Raw genomic sequence first — 22,760 nt, forward strand, 5'->3', positions numbered from 1 at the left:
GTTTCTTGAGATAGGTATTTATCACTATAAACTTCTTTCTTGGAATTGTGCTTTTGCCGCATCCCATAAATTTTGGTATGTCATGTTTCCATTTTTGTTTGTCTCAAGGTGATTTTTGATTTCTCTGTTGATTTCATCTTTGACCCATTGGTTATTCAGCAGCATGTTGTTTAACCTCCACATACTTATGAATTTTCCAGTTTTTCTTTTGTTACTGATTTCTAGTTTCATGCCAATGTGGTCAGAAAAGATGCTTGATATAATTTCAATTTTATTAAATTTATTAAGACTTGTTCTGTCATCTAAAATATAATCTATCCAGAAAAATGTTCCATGTGCACTTGACAAGAACATATATTCTGTTGCTTTTGGATAGAATGATCTGTATTTATCAGTTAAGTTCATGTGATCTAACATGTTGTTTAAGGCAATGTTTCCTCATTGATTTTCTGTATAAATGATCAATCCATTGACGTAAGTGGGTATCACAGTGCCCTACTATTACTGTATTGCTGTCCATTTCTTCCTTTAGGTCTGTTAGTATTTGCTTTATATATTTAAATGCACCTATGTTGAGTATATAAACGTTTACAAGTGCTATATCCTCTTGTTGCATAGACCTCTTTATCATTATATTAACACCCTTCTTTGTTTCTTATTACAGGTTTTGTTTTATTTTTTATTTTTTTATTTTCTGGTTTACACTTTTCTTTTTAATCTTTATTGTTGAAAGTGTTACAAATGCCCCCCTTTTTTTTTCACCCACTGATCCACTTTACTCTATATCCCTCCCCCCAGGCTTCACCAGACTATTGTCTGTGTCCATGGGTTATGCATATATGCATATAAGTTCTTAGGTTAATCTCTCCCCACCCACCCATCCACCCCTGCTTTCCCTCTGAGACACATCAGTCTGTTCCATGCTTCTATGTCTCTGGATCTATTTTGTTCATAAGATCATGTGATACTTGTCTTTCTCTGACTGCCTTATTTGGCTTAGTATAACACTCTCCAGGTCCCACCATGCTGTCTCAAAGGGTAAGGGATCCTTTGTTTTTACAGCTGTATAGTATTCCATGGTGTAAATGTCTGAGAAGATAGATGCTAAATATGATTTCAATCTTCTTGAACTTGTAAAGACTTGTTTTGTGGTCTATCTTTGAGAATGTCCCATGTGCACTTGAGGAGAATGCCTCTTCTGCAGCTTTGGGGTGAAATGTTCTGTAAATGTCAATTAAATCCATCTGCTCTAGTGTGCTGTTTAGAATTACTGTTTCCTTGTTGATTTTTTTGTCTGGAAGATTTATCCAGTAAAGTCAGTGGGGTGTTAAAGTCCCCTAATATGACTGTATTGCTGTCGATCTCTCCTAGCCTGTGTGAGTCTTTTGTTTTGAGGTGGGTTTCTTATAGACAGCATATATTTAGGTCATGTTTTCTTATCCATTCAGCTACCCTATGTTTCGATTGGAGTATTTAATCCATTTATACTTAAGGTTATTATTGATAAGTACTTATCTATTGCCATTTTATTTCTTTAAACCTATGTTTCTCTTTCTCTCCTACTTATTACAGCAGTCCCTTTAACATTTCCTGCACTGCTGGTTTGGTGGTGATAAACTCCTTTAGCCCCCTGCCCTCCCCATGGAGGAAGCTCTTTATTTCACCATCTATTTTGAATGAGTCTTGATGGATAGAGTGTTCTTGGTTTCAGATCCTTGCTTTTCATTACGTTGACTAGTTCATGCCATTCCCTTCTGGCCTGTAGAGTTTCTGATGAGAATCAGCTGACAGCCTTATGGGAGCTCCTTTGAAGGAAACAGGTTTCTTGTCTCTTGCTGCCTTTAAGATTCTCTCTTTGTCTTGAATTTTTGGCATTTTAATTATGATGTGTCTGGGCGTGGGCCTCTTTGGGTTCTTCTTGCTGGGGACTCTCTGTGCCTCCTGAACTTGTGTGACGCTTTCCTTGACCAGGTTAGGGAAGTTTTCTGCCATTATTTCTTCAAACAGGTTCTCTAACCCTTGCTTACTTTGTACATCTTCTGGTATTCCTGTAATGCAAATACTGTTACATTTCATGTTGTCCTACATCTCCCTTAAACTGTCCTCCTGTTTCTTAATTGTTTTTTCTTTTTGGTTCTCTGAGTATTTTTTCTACCCTGTCTTCTAATTCACTGATCCAATCCTCAGCTTCCTCTAATCTGCTGTTTATTCCTTCCAGTGTTTTTAAATTTCTACTGTCATTCTTAATTTCCTTCATAGTTTCCATTTCTTTTCTCATGCTGTTGAGCATCCTTATGATCAGTATTCTGAACTCTCTGATAGATTGCTTATCTCCATTTTATTTAGTTCTTCTTCTGGAGAATTCTTTTGTTCTTTCATTTAGGGCTTGTTTTTTTGTCTCTCCATTTTGGCCACCTGTTTGGATTTGTTTCTATGTATTAGTTAGGTTTGCTAGGACTTCCAGTCTTTTGGATGGTCTCTGGTGCAGGCCAATGTCAGACGCTGTTTGTGACTGGCCTTGAGCACCCTGTTTGAAGTTTTCCACACTCCACAGCTTCTGGTTTCCTCTTCTGGGGCTGGTTGTGTTTGGACAGGACCAAGATGTGCACCAAGGTCTACTTTTCCAAGCCCTGCCTGGGTTCAGAAGCAAATCAGGCAGACTCAAAGCACCCAGAGGCTGTTATTCAGTCTCTTAATGAGCTTCAGGCTGTAGAAACTCCAAAGGGTGGGGCAGCTGATTATTAACAGTCTCTTAAAGAGCCTCAGGCTATAGAAACTCCACAGGGTGGGGAGGGGGAGGGGCAGGGGTATCCCCCCCCCCCCCCCAAAGCTACCTGAAAAAAATGTCCTCTGCAGCATGGGGAGAATGACATGACTCAGCACAGGAATCCAGATGACTGCCCTCTGAGCTCCACTCTCCCAAGCCAGCAATCCAGAAACTCCTTACATAGCTCTAGTTCACTCTGCCCTTCTTTCACCAGAGCCCAAGGTGAGTGGCTGCACATGAAACTTTGTGTTGGCCCTTTAAGAGGGTGCCTGCATTTACAGCCATTTCTCCCAGGCAGACAGAAACCCTGCTGCTTTTCACAGCCAGATGTTATGTGGGCGCCTTTCTCAGTTCTGGTGCTCTGGGCTGGGAAACCCAGCTTGGGGTTGAGACCCCAGAGTTCTCAGTGGGAACCCCCACAGCTGAGATATCCCTCTGGACCTTCAGCTGCTGCCTGTGGGAGCCCGGCCAGCCCTCTTGTGCCTCTGCACTTCCTACCAGTCCCTATAACGCCTCCACTTTAGGTCCTGGTTATGAGGGTGCTCTCCAGCTAGTCTTCACTTGCAGTTGATTATTCAGGGTGGTTTTTCTATATTTTAGTTGTAATTCCAGTTTGGTCCTGGGAGAGTGTCAGTGTACCTTCCACTCAATCCTCCACCATCTTAGAATCCCTCTAGGTTTTGTTTTAAAGCTGATTTTGTCTGATACAAGCATAGCTACCCCAACTTCCTTTCAGTTTCCTGTTGCATGAGATCTTTTTTTCTACTCCTTCATTTTCAGTCTGTGTGTGTCCTTACATCTAAAGTGAGTCTCTTGTAGACAGTATATAAATGTTTTGTATTTTTAAAAGAATTTCAGCTACTTTATGTCATCATATTGGAGAATTTAATCCATCTACCTTTAAAGCAATTATTGCTAGGTATGTACTTATTGCCATTGTAATTTTTTTTCTGGTGTTTTTGTAGTTCCTCTCTGTTTTTCCTCCTCTTGTTCCCTTCCTTTGTGATTTAATGACTTTCTTTAGTGGTATACTTAGATTGCTTTCTCTATATCTTTTGTGTATTTATTATAGGTTTGTACTTTGAGATTACCAAAAGGCTTACATATAGCAACTTATATCTTAACAGTCTATTTTAAGTTGATAACAACTTTAGTTTGACTACAATCTAAAGCTCAACATTTTGACCCTCTTTCCCCATGCTTTATTGTTCTCTATAAAACAATGGAAAAACTGAAAAATGCTATTAACTTTTAAGAATATTAAAAGTTAACTTTTAATATTTTAATATTAAAATATTAACTTTTAAGAACTCTGACAATTAACCCAAGGCTTGCAGAAAACTGGGGAGCACTTATCTAAGAAAAATAGCTCGTTTTCAATAAGAACAGCTTTGTATCATTTTTACCCTGCCCTAGGGATCCCCCATTCTCTAACAGTAGCATTGAAAATAGCTCATATTCTTGGTTCAGCATGGTAGCCAGTAGAATAAACATAACACAGCTGGAGTGTTCTCAAAGCCTCATGCCAAAGAATTGTCATTACTTGTCTTGAGAGATGGATTCTATAGAAGACTCCACCTATAGGTTATCTGACTTGTCTTGGAGCTGACCCACTCTAAGATGCTTTGTCCCTTGCAGGGGTGGAAGGATGGGGTAGAGAAGTTGTTAAAAAGAATTACGTGACGGTGAATAACAGTTGGGGCAAACAAAAACTTAAAAAGCTGGAAAATAAGATTTCCACTGAAGCTTTGAAAAACTTCAACATATTATTGGGAATATAGAGGCCATGCACATGTCATCAGTCTTGCATTTCAAGACTCCAGAAAGCGCTAAGTTCTCACCTCTGGCTAAACCTGAGGCTCTAGTTTGAGCAGGAAGTGACGGCAAAGGAAGGGTTTTCAACTGATTAACTGAGTGTTTATGGCATCCACCCTCACCCTCAACCCCATCCCCAGACCTCTGACAAAGACTGGGAGATTTAATTGGTTCAAGGTGTTTAAGAAAATCTCTGTCCAATCAATAGCTGACCACTAAGCTAACCAAGTAGACACTTCAATGGCCAGACAAAAAAATGAGAGAATTCATCATTGGCAAATCTGGCCTACAGGAAATACTAGAGGCAGTCAGTCAGACTTAAATGACAGGACACTAAACAGTAACTCAAACTCCTATGAACAAATAAAAAACACCAGTAATGGTAACTTCATAGGTAAATATAAAATACAGTCTAAATATATTTTTTTATTGTAACTCCTTTATACCTACCTGATCTAAAAAATGACTGTATAAAGCATCAAATGTAAAGCTTTGTTAATGAGTACACAATGCATAAAAAAGAATAGGGATGGAAAAGAGAACAGATACACACACACACATTTTAAACAGATATATATATATTTTTAAAGTTAAGTTGGTATAATCCAAACTAGTTTATCTTTGTTATTGTTTTCTGTTTGTTTGTTTGTTTTTATAAATTAAGGTATTAACTGTGATCTCCAGGACAATCAAAGAAAATAATTTTTAAAAAAACAAGGGAGCCCGGCCGGTGTGGCTCAGTGGCTGAACGTCGACCCATGGACATGGAGGTCACGGTTCAATTCCCGGTAAGGGCACATGCCTGAGTCGTGGGCTTGATCCCCAGTAGGGGCGGCATAAAGGAAAAAAAAAAAAAGAAAGAAAAAAAAGAAGGGAATTAAAATGGTTCAATAGAAAATACCTATGTAACACAAAAGAGACATAAGACATTTTAAAGAAAACAAATAGCATAAAGGCAAATGTAAATGGATTAAACTCCCCAATTAAAAAACAAGGACATGCAGAACAGATTTAGAATAAAATATGATCAAACTCTATGTCATCTACGTATTACATATACAAGGTGGGACAAAAGTAGGTTTAGAGTTGTGAGTATGCAAAACAGAGTTTATTCTTGTATTATTATTTACTGATTATTATATATTATTTTCCATAGGAACAACTGTAAACCTACTTTTGCCTCACCCTCTATATTTTAGATTCAAAGACACAAATAGGTTGAAAGTATAAGAAAAGAAAAAGATACAGCATAAATACTTATAGAAAAAGACTTTAAGACAAAAGTTGTTACTAGAGACAAAAAAAGACATTATTTCATGATAAAAGAGTCAGTCCATCAAAAAGATAACAAACATAACCTATTACGTACTAAACAACAGAGCTCCAAAAGACGTAACACAAAAATGGACATATTGGAGGAAGAAACAGATAATTCAACAATAATAATAATACTTCATTTTCAATAACAGATAGAACTAAGAAGATAAACAAGGAAATAGAAGACATAAAACAACAGTATAAATCAACTATACCTAAAATATATCTATAGAACACCCCACCACCTAGCAACAGCAGAATACACATTCTTCTCAAGTACACATGGAATATTCTCCAGGATAGATGGTATGTTAGGCTATAAACACAACTCACAGTACATTTAAAAGCAATAAAATTATACAAAATATTTTCTTCAACTATAATGGAATGGAATTAGAAATTAAAAACTGAAAAAATGGGAAATTCACACATATGTGGAAGTTATAAATGGGTCAAGAAATTGTAAGAGAAATTAAAAAATACTTTGAGATGAATAAAAATGCAAGTACAACATACGAAAACTTATGGAATGTAGTGAAAGCAGTGCTTAGAGAGAAATTTATAGCTGCTTACGCCTACATCAAAAAAGAAGAAAGGTCTCAAATGAATAACCTAATCTTAGACAAATAAGAGGAAACCAGATCCAAAGCAGACAGAAGAGAAAGAATAAGAATTAGAGTGGAAATAAGTGAAATAGGAAATAGAAAAAAATTAACAAATCCAAAAGTTGTTTCTTTGAAAAGATCAATGAAGCTGATAAACCTTTAGCTAAACTGACCAAGATGGAAAACACTCAAAAAACTAAATCATGAATGGAAGCAGGGCATCACTGCCAATGTTATAGAAATAAAAGGGCTATAAGAGAATACTACGAAAAACTGTGTGCCAACAATCTGGATACCCACATGAAATAGACAAATTCCTAGAATGACACAAACTACCAAAATGGACTAAAAAATAAGACACTCTGACCTATAAAAAGTGACTGAGTTACAAAATTTAAAAACACCCACAAAGAAAAGCCCAGGCCTAGATAACTTCATAGGCGAATTCTACCAAACAGTTAAAGATTAATACCAATCCTTCATGAGCTCTTTCATAAAAATAGAAGAGGAAATACTTCCAAACTCATTGTATAAGGTCAACATTACCCTGACCTCCAAAACCAAAGACATCACAGGAAAGAAAAATACATACCATATCCTTATGAATATATATGTAAAAATCTTTAACACAATACTAGCAAACAGAATTTATCACCATATATAAAAGATTATACATCATGATCAAACATGATTTACCCCAGGAATACACGAGGGGTTCAACATACAAAAATCAATATTGTAGTTCACAATATTTTCCGCATAAGGAAAAAAATCTGATACAACTATCTCAATAGATGCAGAAAAGGCATTTAAGAAACTTCAACAACCAACAATCTGGGAATAGAATGCAAGTTCCTAAACCTGATAAAGGTCATCTATGGAAAACCCACAGCTAATATCATATTTAATGCTGAAAAATTTAAAGTTTCCTCCTTCAAATCAGGCAAAAGACAAGAATGTCTGCCTCAACATTTCTATTTAACATTGTACTGGAAGAATCCAGCCAGAGGAATTAGGCAAGAAAATGGAATAAAAGCCAGATTAGGAAGGAAGAGGTAAAACTATCTTCATTTTCGGATGATATATTATATATAGACAACCCTAAGGAATGTACTAAAAAGCTGTCATTAGAATCAATAAACTAGTTCAGGCTTATAGTCACTCCTACCTAATTTTGTGACACTGGAAGAGTTACCTAACTTCTCTGGGCTTTAATGTTTTCATCTACGCAATGGGGATGAAGTCTTTCATAACATACATTTTATTATCAATATCGGGGATCCGATTCCGTTCTAATTACTCTTCATATTAAATTAGTAACTACTATGTGAAAACACTGTGGGGAAACAACAGTAAATAAAGTATGTTCTTAATGAAATATTTTTTGAACTAAAATACCCAGACTCAGGTATAGTGCTACACTATATATAGTACTATACTGACTATAAAGACAGGAATAATCATTAGCATAATTCTTTCAAATTTCATGGACAGAACTGATATCTCTTTCCTAGTCTCATTACTAACAAACATTTCCCTCTATACTTTTGTTTCCTATGTTTAAATTATCTATATAATCAAAATTATTTGAGTGTCTAATACGTGCAAGCCACTGAACTTATACATAATACTTATGTATATTAAGTATTATATACATAATGCTTACTTGTCCATGAATAAGTAATTCACAACACTCCAGAAACCTATCTTTTTCTTTGGTTGGTACAGAGATGGATTTAAAAAGTTTTGGATTCATAAAAAGGCCTTTAAAAAGTCTAAATAAAAAAGCATGTTTTAGTTTTTCCAAATGCACTGACTTACTACTGCCTTCAACTTTCCTTCTAACCCTAGACATACCCTTCCTGTTACCCTAAGAACTCTACAGGAACCCTTTTATTCAGCAATCCTATACCACTGTCCCTTACCCTCAGATAGCCCTCCAGTCATCCAGGTGAACTCTAGAGAAATCCTTTTATTCAGTAATCCTGCCCTTTTTTTATATATGCTACCAGAGAAATTTAGAGATGGAAGGAATATCAGAGATTTCTAAGTTAAACTCCTATATACCACTGTGATATTCACCAATGCTAAATCATTGCTGTTAAGTACAGTACTTAAGCTCTTCAGTACATCAGCATGCCTGATGTATATACGTAATACTTACTTGTACTCATCATAGACTTCCTGTTTGGGCAGTGAAGTCTCAGGATGTTCCTCTAGAGTATTCCGAATCCAGAAAAAGGCATGCTTTTGTTGTGCCCGACTAGATGACATGGCATTCTGATCACTAATCATAAAACAAAAACATGTTTTAGCTGAACTAGACAGCAATTCATGGACAATTTCTGAGGTAGGCCTAAATGTTCCACTAAATAATTGTGTGTTAACAACTATAAATGACCAAACCAAATTCAGGACATACAGAAGATGCCCAGTTATCTATATACAAGTCATCTACCGATGGTTGTAGGCCATTTTCTACAGCTGGTGTCGGACTAAAGTTAATGCCCTGTTCCAGCAGCCCCATGGTCTCTAAAGTGGCATAGATGATGGACACTAACAACATGAGGTATTTGTTTTGGCCAAAATTATCTCTAATTGGATATTTGCTCACTTACTTGCCTGTTCATTTGCCTAAATTTACCAAATCATCAAACTTTTAAAATAAAAGTTATAGAAGCAATTTTTTATTTTCTATTTGCTTAGCATTCTCAAGTAACTACCTTGAAGTCTTACTAAAGCACTCTATGCTCCAGAATGTATCTCACACCAGAGAGTTCTTAAAAGGACAAATATCCCCTCTATTAGGTCCTGTAGCTGGGTCCCCTCTCCAGGCCAGCACCACCACTAAATAGCTGCAGCAGTGCATTTACAAACTAATTTCATGAAACGGACACCCAAGATAGATTGAGGAAGCTCCTCTACTGATTCTGACATTCATCTCAGCTAACTATAACAATAATTTATTTAATTCCAAAGAAGATACTGAGCACTTTTCTAGGACAGAAAATGATTAAAATAGTTATAAAATTTGGTACAGGGGTAAAAAAAGTACAAGCAACAAAACTTTCATTCCATTTATTGTTACACACAATTTTAAAGTAACAAAATTTTTTTGGTATAAATTATGTGAATGAAATTAATTCTGAGAAATACTTGAAAGGGCATTAGAAACTTTAAGAACAGAATGCATGAACCACCAGCGTTCTAAATATTCTAGATGAGAAATAAATATTTTAATAATGAAAATGTAGTAATATCCCCAAGCACTTAAAACATCTTACATTTATCAGAAGTTCATTCTTCATACAGGCAACTCTTTTTAGTATTCTGTGGTATGCTCAACTGACAGTACTTAAAAAAACTCTTGCAGTTACTTGATTGCTCACAAGCTTATGTATTTATTCTTTCGTTTTCTGTTCAATTTTCCCAATCCCTATGTACTACATACATGTATTAATCTGTTTATAAAATATAACCCAAATTGCATTTCACAGCATTTACCCAGGTGCACAAAATGAATTAGCAAAAACTGTAAGTAAATAGTTAACCAAATATGACCCAAGACTAAAAAGAGCTACTGTTTGCCACTGTTTTCTGATGATTTTAGGAACAGTGTAAACAATAACAACCAACCCCCTCACAGCACACTTACATCCTAGGGATGTCCTATAAACACTGAAATTAAGGCAAAGACAAACAGACATACCTTTTCTCCCCATTGCTGAGACCAGAAGGCAGCTGAAGGTAGAGGTAGAGTTTCTCTAGGTCTGTAAACTTGTCAACTTCTTGCTGTTTACAGAAGATTAAAAAGAAAGATCATTTTTAAGAACACCTTTTCTCCCTTAAAACTTACTAACATCTCTTTAAAAATAAAATACTGTCTCAATTTAAACCAGATTGAATGAATCACCTGCCAAAGAAAACAAAATCTAGGCTTTTTCTTTTTTCTCATCATTAAAATAATACAGTCAAGTTGTTTGATAAGTTTATTGCATGTAAAAAACAAGAGAAAAATGGAACTTTCTTAAATGCTTATATTCTACGTCTAAATAAAGTCACAGACAAAAGTTGACCACTTTTAATCACACTTAAAGAACGAAAAGTAGTAGAAAAGTAGTAGACTGGGAGTCAAGAGAATATTTATTATTAGTCTTTGCCTAACCTTACAACTGTAAAATGGATGAGATGATTTCTAGAATCCTTTCCTACTTCTCAAAAACCCAAAACATGTGACTAATGATGCTGTCACCTGTGGACGGAAGTGAGGTTTAAAAATACTTAAGTGCAACCAACAACTCTTTCTGCACTATGCAGAAGTTAATTATTCTTTGACTTGCAATAGTGGCTGCTATTTGGAGAACAGACTTACATGATTTTCTATGCTACTGCTCCGCAACTATGTCATTTTGTTTATAAATGTACCCTTTAAAATAATTTCTGCTACACACAGTATTGTATAGCTTTCTTTCCCAGCTGAGTTTGCCACAGAATAATAGCTTTAAATGTGCCACAAATCCTAATACAATAAAAATATCATAGTAAAATTTTAGTGGCCTAATTAATTGCATTGCAATGGAAAATGTGGACACATTAAATTCATTTCTTCTTACATAATAAAGCACAGCTTAAACATAGATCCAATTTTTTAAAAACTGCTTAAAATGATGTAACTTAGTCTATTCTTATTCTCATCAGAATTCATCCACAAGAGCTTAATTTTAGAATTTGTCCAAAGAATGATTTAATCTATCAATTACATGTAAATAACTCCTAAATTCACTTTTTCCCCCCATTCCACTGTCTATGGGGTATTTTCCAATTAGCTCTCACTCTAATAGATTTATCAGCAATATGCTTATAACTCTCCCCTTCAAAAAAAAGGAAAAACACAGACATTTCCTTTCTCAGTTGTTATTTAACACCTTCTTTTCTCCAGTTCCCCAGTGTTCAGTTATGAACTCCGCTTAATTTTGTCCCCCTTGGCGCATTCCACTTTAATCCTTTATTTATCCCTCTTAACTCCTTCCCCCATATTATCCCAGTCTCTTTATTTTCCCAGCCACCATATTAGTCTAGGTGTTTTTTTTTTTTTTCTTTTTAATATATCCTTATTGATTTCAGAGAGAGGAAGGGAGAGGGAGAGAGACAGAAACATCAGTGATGGCAGAGTCACTGAGTGGCTGCCTCCTGGATGCCCCCCACAGGAGATTGAGCCCACAACCCGGGCATGTGCCCTGACCAGGATCTTCTAAACCATGATTTCCTGGATTCATAGGCCAATGCTCAACTGCTGAGGCCATGCTGGCAGGGCTAGTCTAGGTCTTTAGCTGTCTTTCTTTTAACAATAAAGGAGAACTCATTTATTCATTTATTTATTCTGTTTCAGTTTCTGCCATGTTCCACAAATGATTTATAGAAACTATAAACTTATATGGCACATCACAACATATACAAAGGCTGGAAATATATAGATGAACAACACAACAACTGTCCTTGCCCTTAAGGAACTTACAGTGCTTCTCAAGTTATTAAAGTGACTATCTGGTTTCCCTGCCACCTACCGCTCCCACTTCAATCTGTCTTAAATATAGTTCCTAGATACTTTTTATTGAATATTATTAACATCAATCACTTAACGCCGACAATGCCTATCATATTAAATCCAAAGTAGGTTATGCTACCCAAAAAACCTTTAAGTATCATTATGACCCAAGTCCAAGAAAATGTGGCATATATACACAATGGAGTATCATTCAGCCATAAAAAAGAACAAAATCGTTCCATGTATGACAACATGATGGACTTTGGGGGCATTATGCCAAGTGAAAAAAATCACAGATATAGATAAATATTGTGTGACCTCACTTACATGTGGAATCTAAACCACCACACCACCAAAGAAAACAAACAAGCCCCCCCGCAATGAGCTAAATGGATATAGAGAACAGACTGGTGATCGCCTGAGGTGAGGGGTGCTGAAATTGGTGAAATAGCACAAAAGGTACAAATTTCCAGTTATAAAATGAATAAGTCATGGGGATATAATACACAGTATGATGACAATAATTAATAATACTGTATTTCATATGTGAAAGTAGCTAGGAGAGTATCTCATCACAAGAAAAATATTTCATTTGTAGCTATGTACTGTGATGGATGTTAACTGGACTTAGTACGGTGATCATTTTGCAATATATACAAATATTGAATCACTATGCTGTACAACTGAAAGCAAAATAATTTTACATCATTTGTATCTCAATTAAAAAAAAATCAAAGAAAAAAACATTTTTCGATGACTAAGAATGAAAAAAAATTCATACTATTGGAGAAACCTTGGATTCTATAGTTTTCAAATTTTACATATGCCAGAGAAAAGAACGGAGAAGAAATTCCAGAAGGAATTCAATAAAGTCCCCAGATGATTTAAAGGCAATGTCAGAAAAGTAGTTCTGAAAAGGACCAAACTGTCCTGATTTGTTTGTTTGTGCCTTTCAAACAATGAAAACTTACTGCTGTCAATTACTATTTCATTTGTTATGTGGGACTCAACACACAGAAGAAAATACTGATGCTGATAATATCAAAATTCTACGATGCGACTGTGAACAAAATGACTGAAATGTGTGTGACGGCATTCTACCCCAGCAAGGTGGAGTTCACCGTGGCAGTTTTGGTTCTGGATATCTACGGTTATCTATTTACGGTTATCTATTTGCTTCCAAAACAATGACCGGTGGTGTAGTAGAGACCTTAACCTTGTTTATCAAGGCAAGAACATCAGGTGACAAACATGTTAAACATCAGATTATTTGATATGCTTTGTAAAGATTTAAATGTCAAGAATAGCAGTTTGTTCCATGTTATGATTCACTGGTTGTCAAAAAGAAATATGTGGGCTGGACTTATGAAATAAAGGACAAAGTTGTTCAATTTTTAGAGCATTGGAAAAAAAGACCAACTGCATAAACTTTTAAAAACGGTAACTTTAAAAAAAAATTATCTTTATTGTTGAAAGTATTACAGATGTCCCCCTTTTTTGCCCCCCCCACTGATCCCCTCCACCCCACAACTGCCCCACCCCAGGCCTTCCCCATACTATTGTCTGTGGGTTATGCATTTATGCATATAAGTTCTTTGATTACTCTCTCCCAACCCATTCCTCCACCCCCGCCTGCCCTCTGAGATTTGTCTGTTCTAAAAATTGTAACTTTTAAATTCAGCCATAAAAAGGAATGAAGTACTGATACATGCTGCAACATGGATGAACTTTGAAAACATACTAAGTGAAAAGGCCAGACACAAAAGGCCACATATTGTATGATTCCATTTCTATGAAATATCCAGAATAGGCAAATCCAGAGAGAGAGAGACAGAGACAGAGAGAGAGAGAGACAGAAGGATTGGGGGTAGGGAAGTAGGAGGACTGACTGCTTAAAGCATTTTCTTTGGGGGTGATGAAAATGTTTTGGAACTGGATAGAATTAGTGGTGAACATACTAAATATCACTAATGGTAAATTTTATATTATGTGTATTTTACAATAAACATTACAATTTTTAATATAGCTTGGCGTATTTGGCAGACATATCTGACATATTTGACCTAACACTTCAAATGACAAATATCAACATCCCTATTCATTAGAGTTGAAAATCTTCATTTTCTTGAATTGAAGAAGTTAAGCTCTCAAAGCAAAGTTATTGAAAATGGTTTCAAGTTTAGGGGGAACCTTAAATATTATCTAGTCTGTTGAATGAACTAGGTGATAATTTCCTACTACTGTGGTTTAAAATCTTGCCCAAAAGCTAATGAGTTCTCTCTCACACAGTTCAATCTGTCCAAGATATCCAAAAGGAATCTTTGAACTAAAGTTTGATTTATATGTCAAAGACATTCCAGTAAACCGCTTTTGAGAATTTTGGTAAAAATCTCTGTTTACTCCAAATAAGCAAGCAGACCGTATGTCATCATACCATTCACATAAGCATATTTATGAAACTTTTTTCAAAACTTTGCCTATAAAAACAAAGCAATGCTACGGACTTAATGTTGCTAATGACCTAGATATACTTTAATCTTTCATACCCTGAACAGAAAAGCTTGTGGCTAACAATCAGATTCAACATTCACTTAGATATTATGTGATCCAGAGGAAAATAAAGGTGTAATACAAGATATGCAAAATCAAGTTACTTTTGGAGGTTCGAAGTTTGGAGTTTGAATCCTACCACTCAACCTCTCTTCTGAAGTTTTGGCTGATGAAGAATATTCACACAGGGACTAGTAGCATGGAGCTATCTGGGACACAGTGTTCATCAAATATCCCAGTTACCATTGTAATTAGCTAGTTAATATTAATAAAGGAAAGAAAGCAAAGGGAAGCATGGTCACCTGGGAAGCTTCACCAGGAAGCTACAGCTTCACACAGCATTGTTCCTCTAAGGGGATTAACACCCCTCTCTTCCTCTATCCAATACTGGATTGTTGGGAGGAGAAAGGGGAGATAGGCACATGTGCAGGAGAAATGGGGGAGGAGGGAGGGACAGGGGAGGTGCTTGTCTGTCAGTGAAGCCTGGGGAACAATAGATTGGCTAGGGGATGGACCCCATTAGAAGTGCGGGCAAACTCTGGAAAGTTAATTTGCTAGTTTGAAGAATCTCCTGGTTAAAATCCCCAGACAGAGTTCCTGCTCTCTTGTTCTCTCTTGCTCTGTGACCCACACTAGCCTGTGCATTTGTACCATCTCTCACGTAGCCATGTGGCCTTAGCAACCGCATGGCCCAACTCCATAGGCAGGATGCTATACCAGACTGTGCTTTAATGTGGAGCAGAAATTACAGGCAGTGGCCTTTATTCTGGCCCTGCTGAAGACACGATTGGATTTCTTCCATGGTGAGATGGATGGAAATGGGACACTGGAAACCCAGGGGTTTATTTCCACTCAAATAAATATTACTCATCCTCCTGTGCAAGTCTGAGGAAATTCTTCTCCTCTCGACATTGCAAGAACTTCACGAACACCAATAACACCATCTGCTCATCTGCTTTTCTCAGCCTGCTTTGCAGTTAGCTTAGGGCCATGAACTGAGCAAAAGTGATGTATATAGTTTCTCAGCTCACATAGTTGAGAATCAATGTGTCACCTCTTATCTTTTACCCCCCTTTCTTATAAGTCATGTGTTTCACTATAACGTAACTGTGTTTATCAATGGAGTTCCCAAGGGACTATGTGGAGGAGAGGTCTCCAATGATTTGTGCAGTACACATATGTGAATGAAAATACACTTTTGTGGGCAGACCACTGGTATTTCAGGCTGGCTTTGTTATAGCAGCATAGTCTAGCCCATCCTGATTAATACAGAAAGTTAGACTTTTCCCTCTAGCACTTCTAAGAGAACTAAAGATCCCTTTTACATACATAGATAAAAATGTAGGAAGAAGAAAAGGGCTCCTTTCTGTAATCAAAAAAGATTTTATTAGTTTATTTTAAGAATATTTAACTTATTTTGAAATTATATTAAACAAGAATATATGAGTCCAGCTGGCATGGCTCAGTGGTTGAGCATCGACCTTAATCTAGGAGACTGAGGTTTGATTCCCTCAGGGCACTTGCCCGGGTTGCAGGCTTGATTCCCAGTGGGGGCTGTGCAGGAGGCAGCCGATCAATGACTCTCTCATCGTTGATGTTTCTAGCTCTCTCTCTCCCTCTCCCTTCCTCTCTCTGAAATCAACAAAGATATATTAAAAAAAAAAAAATATATATATATATATATGATATCCATGTTTATCGAAATGGGGCATGAGCTAAAAAAAAGGTTGAAAAGCACCAGTTTAGAATACACAGGCTTCATGCTCTCTTCCACTTAACTTTTACTTTAATAATAATAATAAACCTAGTTAAAAATTAAACTCTAATAATTTATACACACCATCCTCCAATAGTCCTGTTTATCTCTCTACTTTGGGCCACAACAATTACCTAGGAATTTATACTAAAAAAACTCACATTTACTGATTTGTTTTAAAAATGTTTTCCAGTGTCTGGTTTTACCTTCTCTCCTCAACTAGACTGAAAATCCTGAAAGATGAAACAGAGCCAGATGGAAATGCTTTTAGTATTTTAATACCCCACTTAAATTTAAAATTATAAAGTGTTTCAAGTAAAGTCCATATTTAAAAGATGCTAACTTTTATCACATTTGGTTCAGAATTCTTTTATTTTTAAACAGATTTATACAATAGTGTTGTAATTAATTATAAATCTCACTATTTCAAATAGTATTACTATGAAAATCCTTATGTGTGACTGCTGTGTCTCTGTACAAGAGTTTTTTCTATGGTACGTACTTAGAAGTAGAAGTACTTGGTCATAAAGGATGTATATCATCACTTTTATTGGGTATTTCCAAATTCCTCCTCCAAACTATTACGTCAGTTTATATTTCCCACAGCAATAGTACTACAATTTCTCTACATCCTTGTGAAAAAACTTAAGATGTAAATTTTAGCTAATCTCATGTATATGATTACCCAAAGTATCTCATTGTTTTATTTTACATTTTCTGATTGATGATTAGACTGAGTATCTTTCCACATTATCATTTGAGTTTACTCTAATACAATGGCTATCAAATTTTAGCATGCATGAGAAACACCCGGGGAGCTTGTTTAATGATTATAGAACCCCATCTCCGGAGTTCCAGAGTTTCTGATTCAGTAGGTCAGGAGTGAGGGCCCGAGAACCTGGATTTCTAAAAAGTTCAGGGTGATGCCAATACTGTTGGTCACAGGACCACATGTGAAGAATCACTGCTCGAGGAACTGCACATTTAAAAATGGGGACACACAAAAAATGAGGATACTTATTATGTAGTCTGTATACTAATCCTCTACTAGTTATAAGTGCTATTATCTTCCCCTAGTTGTAGCTTATCTTTTCACTTTGTTTTTGAGTTGTGTGATAATTTCCTGGCAAATGTATCAATATTTTCACTTATAATCTGTGCTTTTTGCATCTTGTTTTGAAATCCTTCCCTATCCCAATGTAATAAAGATATCTCATGTTTTCTTTTTAAAGTTTTGGTCTTCACATTTAGGTGTTTCGATCTTTAATTTCTCTGGAATTCATTTTTCTATAAGATATAAAGTAGGGAGGGAATCTAATTAAAAGTATTCCACAAGGCTAGCTTAATTGATCCAGTACAGTTTATTGAATAATTCACAGATACCCTTATAATTTTTCATGCCACATCTGTTATGGGATTCTTGTTTATAATAGGTTAAAAACAATCCCACTTTTATTTTCAGTATTTAAAAATGTATTTTTCAGAGTTGGAATTTAATTTAGAAAAAAGACAATAATTTATTCTTGAGGGTTATATAACAAAATGTATTATTCACTGGTATTTCTTTTTTAATATTTTCTTTTTCTTTCTTTTTTTTAATATATCTTTATTGATTTCAGAGCGAGGGAGAGAGAGAGAGAAGCATCAATGATGAGAGAGTCATTGATGGGCTGCCTCCTGCACACCCCCAACTGGGGATTGAGCCCACAACCTGGGCATGTGCCTTGACCGGGAATCGAACCGTGATCTCCTGGATCCTAGGTCTACACTCAACCGCTGAGCCATGCCTGGCCAGGCTCACTGATATTTCTTGAACTTATGTCACAGAAATTTTTCATATAAGAATATCACCCAGTAACTGGTTAGTAGAGTAATAAAGCAGCTTTGATGGAGCTTTTATAAATCTGAGGTTAATAGGCATGTATCCTATTGATAAAGTAATAGCTAATAAAAATGTAAGACCTACATTATATATTATAGATGAATGAAGCAGCTGTTACTTGAGCTTGACTGACTGACCCTTCAAATCTAATCTACCCAAAGCAGTAGGACATACTGGTAAAGTACAGGATACAGAATCAGAAGGCCTGGATCTAATCCCAGATTTGCCAGTCACTAGCTTTGTGATATTAAACAAGCCATTGAAACTGAGTATTAATTTTCAAATATGTAAAACAGTGGTAAAATGTTCAATTTTTTGGTGTTAAAATAAATTTCTAAAATATATGCACGTTAGGTATTATTCTTATTACATAAATAATCTGAAATATAGGATTGCTTAAAATCAGATTTGGCAGGAGAGTTTATAATTCAAATTCCACCAAGTATGGAATCTTTTATTTGAAAATGCAAGGCACTTAAAGAAACTTAGGAAATACTTAGCCTGGTGGCCTCCACTAACTTAGGAGCTACACCGTAAGAGCAAGGCTCCTAGATTTTACGTGAGCATCAGACTTGGCCACAGTTATTATAGACAATGTCCCATCAGTACTGACTTTCCTTGGGGTGAGTGTAAAAATATTCAAATTTCCTCCTGAGCCATTAAAATTAAATTGAAGTTAGGAAATATTTGATAGTTGGGCTATGAGAGAGAAAAGGAATCAATCTAAGCAGAGAATAAGTCAGAAATAAAAGCTCTCCCCAGGATGGACTGGGAACAAAATGTGTAACTTTCCTCTTCTTGTCTTCTGTCATAAAAAATACCTACAACAATATTCTATATTTCAAAAACAGTTAATTTTTAGTGTTTCTGTTTGTCTGCTTAGGACATCTGTCTCTGAACTGTCAATACACACCAGATGGACTGCAGAAAGCCAATGAGAATTTTGAATGTCTTATTACTAAAATTTGAAGACCTTCAAGCAGATGGTAAGGAAATATGTTCCCACTATTTACTGACATAGAACAGTATAAGGTAGTCTGTGTGTCGATCTGCCCGTTTTTCGGGACCATCTTGAATCAGGTTGACTCTACAATTTCTCAAATGTTAATAAAAAAGGATTTCTCCTGTCTGACATAAATTTCTCTGCAGTGATGTATTTCCTGCTACGACACTTCCCTCTCAAGGTGTTTTTTTCCCCCAAGCTCATAAAACTGGGGAAGGGCTGATGCTTATAAAGACTATAACAATCAAAGACTTAATTGAGAAGTTTCCACGCAAATCCTTGATGGTGAAATACATTCAAGGTATATTGGTTTTATTTGCTGAAGAAGCAGACACTGCCTTGTGGAGGTGCATACACACCTTTCAAAGAACTGTCCAGGTTGACAATGAGTAAGTTCCGATGAAACATGACCAACGGGGTATCATAATTAGTTCTTTAAATTTTACTTTTCAAACTGGTATTAAAAAAAGGTATTTTAAAAAGTTCTAATTTCAATAAGCTAGTCAGAGAAAGACAAGTATCATATAAGCTCACTTATATGTGGAATCTAATGAACAAAATAAAGTGACAAACAAAAAAGATCCAGAGACATTGAAAGCATGCAACAGACAACAGACTGACATATTTCAGAGGGAAGGTGAGGGTGGAGCAGGAAGAGATTAGCCAATGAACTTATATGCATACATGCATAGCCCATGGACAGACAATAGTTCGGGGAAGGCCTGGGGAGGGGGTGAAAGCAGGGTATAGGGGGTCAATGGGGGAAAAAGGGACATCTGTAATACTTTCAACAATAAAGATACATCTTTTTAAAAATTTATATTTAGAACAGTCAGCTTAAAATCCAGAAACCGAAATTCTCCAGCTTGACTATTTCTTCAGTTAAGCTACCAAGTGTGGGGGAAAAAAATACACACTGATAGGATAATCACATCTGACTTTGTCTGCCCTTGATTTTGTGAGCTAAAAAAAACCAAACCAAACCAAACCAAACCAAACCAAACCAAACCAAAGTGAAAAGTGCTAATGAGCTTACCCCTCAGGTGACACTAATTCAGGAGCATAGCTATAGTTACTAAAAGGCCTTTCTTCACCAGTGGCACCAACAGAAGGACCAAAAGGGGAAAGTCTAATAACCTTATTCTATAGCCTTTTTTTTTTTTTTTTTAAATTTACAGAAACAATCAGCATGCCTGATACTATATTCTCTCAGGCCCCGGCAGTATGAAAGCTGTCCTCCCATAGGATTGAATAAAAAGAGAGAAAAGGCCATAGTACGAGGACTCTGTCAAAGACTTTTGTTGAGAATTCTTAATTTTCAGTTTCCTAACTTGCTATGAGAACCATAGTGTGTGGGTGCGTGTGTGTGTGGTGTTCTTTTGAGAGCTACCTACTATAAACAATGTAAGGGGAAACTGTTTTTCTACTATCAGTTCTAAAAAATATAAATCAAACATGAAGAGTAACTTTTATTATACTTGTATTATTGTGAGGGTTTACTCTATTTATAAACCTACTAAATTAATTAGATGTAAAATGAAAATGGTTTTAATTTTCTGTTCACAATGTTCTGTTCTGAGACAAGGAATGTAAGCTGAGTCCATCTGAAAGACATTCATCACTAGGGCACATCTAAGAAAAACAGAAGCAAGGCTGATGGAAGCAAAGTTCAAGCAAAAATCTGTTTCTCACTTTCTTCTTGCTAATTCTGTTGGGTAACCTACAGGATTCATGACCATCTGAAAAGAAAACCCTAACAAACAAAAACCCCCTTTCAACTTTCCTGAACTACAATCATGCCTAGAGGAATTCTGACTTCAAGAAGCCCTAAGGGATTGCAATGTAAGCACTGAAAAATTCACACTCCAAGGTAGACATGTAAGATATTTCTGAGTAAATTTCTATGTATATTAGAAAGGTTCTGCACATAAAATTGAGAATAGATTAAATTATATTTTAAAAAGGTGAAGAGATTGCCAAGGACATTAATTGTATTTAAACAGTGGTCATTTTTATGAATGTGCTTCAAAATATACTTTGATTTTTTTTCTAGGGCTTACTAATAAAAAAGGAAGCTAAATCTCTGAAACAGAAATAACAAGGTAGCAAGTTTCATGGCTACATAAGTGCCCAGATGACCAAAGAAATAAAATGCTGAGACGAGAATATTGCTAAAGTACTTACAGCAAGGTACTAGGGTTTGAATAGGCAGAGGGTACATGAACCCATAGATTTGAGTCCCTGTGAAACGGAAAAGATTCTATCCACAGTTAAATTCTACAAAAAGTGACCATGATGGGATGATCATGTAATATCTCTCTGGATCATTCAGGTTACATCAATGTTTCTGTATGCTGTCTGAAAAGACCCCTGTGTACTGGTGGTTGGGGATAGGGATGGGGGCCCTAGACAGAAGAGTAAGGTTTGGATCATTCTAGTCACTGTTTTTAACTTTTCAACATGGGAAGACAGGATGGTCTCTGAGAGCCCAGCTACTATTATGCTTCCATAAAACTGGATTCCTAATTGATTCTTCAGAATTACAAAGCTAAAACCTCAAAAAGGTGTAGGCCATGGAGAAGAAAAGTCAGTTCTTTAATTCCTGTCTCTGCTCCTAGTAACCTTTCCTTTTTTCTCTCTTACTCTACTTTTCTATAAGTTTGAAATGAATTAAAATGTAGATAGAAAATCCAGAACACTATAAGAATTTATTTGTCGTCTATCAGAGAACTTGTTAGTGTATTATGCCATTCTTAGAATATAATATTAATGAAACTTGAGTTTCTTTCAGGTAATGGTGAGAGATTGCCACTGTATTCTTTCCATTGTGTCTTTCCTCTTTGAGACACTAAAAGTGAATCTGAAAGTTAGCTGACAATGGTTACAGCATTTTTTATAATTATGAAGCAGAACTGTTGCCAAAACTCATGATATGGGCCTAGCGGCAATTTATAACTTAGTTCACTTCAGTTCCTAACAGAAGAAAAAACAAAACAAAACAAAACAAACAAAAACATCTATATAGGGTGGGGCAAAAGTAGGTTTATAGTTGGTCATACGAAAAATAATACAATAATTAATACATAATAATTATTCAAGAATAAACTGTTTCATGTACTCAAAACTGTAAACCTACTTTTGCCACACCCTATACTGTCTTCTTATACTAAAGATAAAATAACTCATGGGTTTAATGCATTATAAAAGAAGTTTTAAAAAAAACCCATCCAAATGGCATGGACTTCTACAGATTATTTCCTTTTGTGATACTCAAAAAACAAAACAAAACCAGCTATTTAAATTTGGCCCATTCATCAAGTCCCATCACCTCCAAGTAAATTCTACGCCTCTTTCTTTTGAAAGGTAGCCATTTCTTCTCCACCAAGTGACTGAAAGGAAGACGTGAGATTCTGACAGGTCTTTACTAACAGTAACCCCTGTGCCCCAACACAAGATACACCCCACCTTCTATTAAACAATAAGCCCTTTTCAAGCCATAATAAATTTTATTTAGACACCC

At 35.9% G+C, this 22,760-nt stretch overlaps 1 protein-coding gene across 1 annotated transcript in view; it reads right to left on the reverse strand.

Annotated features, from left to right (window-relative positions):
- The window catches only part of RFX7 (regulatory factor X7), a 106,633-nt gene that overhangs the window by 16,415 nt on the left and 67,458 nt on the right, over nt 1-22,760 (reverse strand). Inside the window, exons 4-5 of the mRNA XM_081144156.1 lie at nt 10,214-10,296; nt 8,669-8,791 (exon numbers count right to left, since the gene is read on the reverse strand). Of these exons, the coding sequence (XP_081000282.1) occupies nt 8,669-8,791; nt 10,214-10,296 (206 nt within the window). The remainder of the gene's footprint in view (nt 1-8,668; nt 8,792-10,213; nt 10,297-22,760) is intronic.

This window comes from Miniopterus schreibersii (assembly GCF_964146895.1).
Source record: "Miniopterus schreibersii genome assembly, chromosome: 1".
In the NCBI taxonomy this organism is placed as follows: domain Eukaryota; kingdom Metazoa; phylum Chordata; class Mammalia; order Chiroptera; family Miniopteridae; genus Miniopterus; species Miniopterus schreibersii.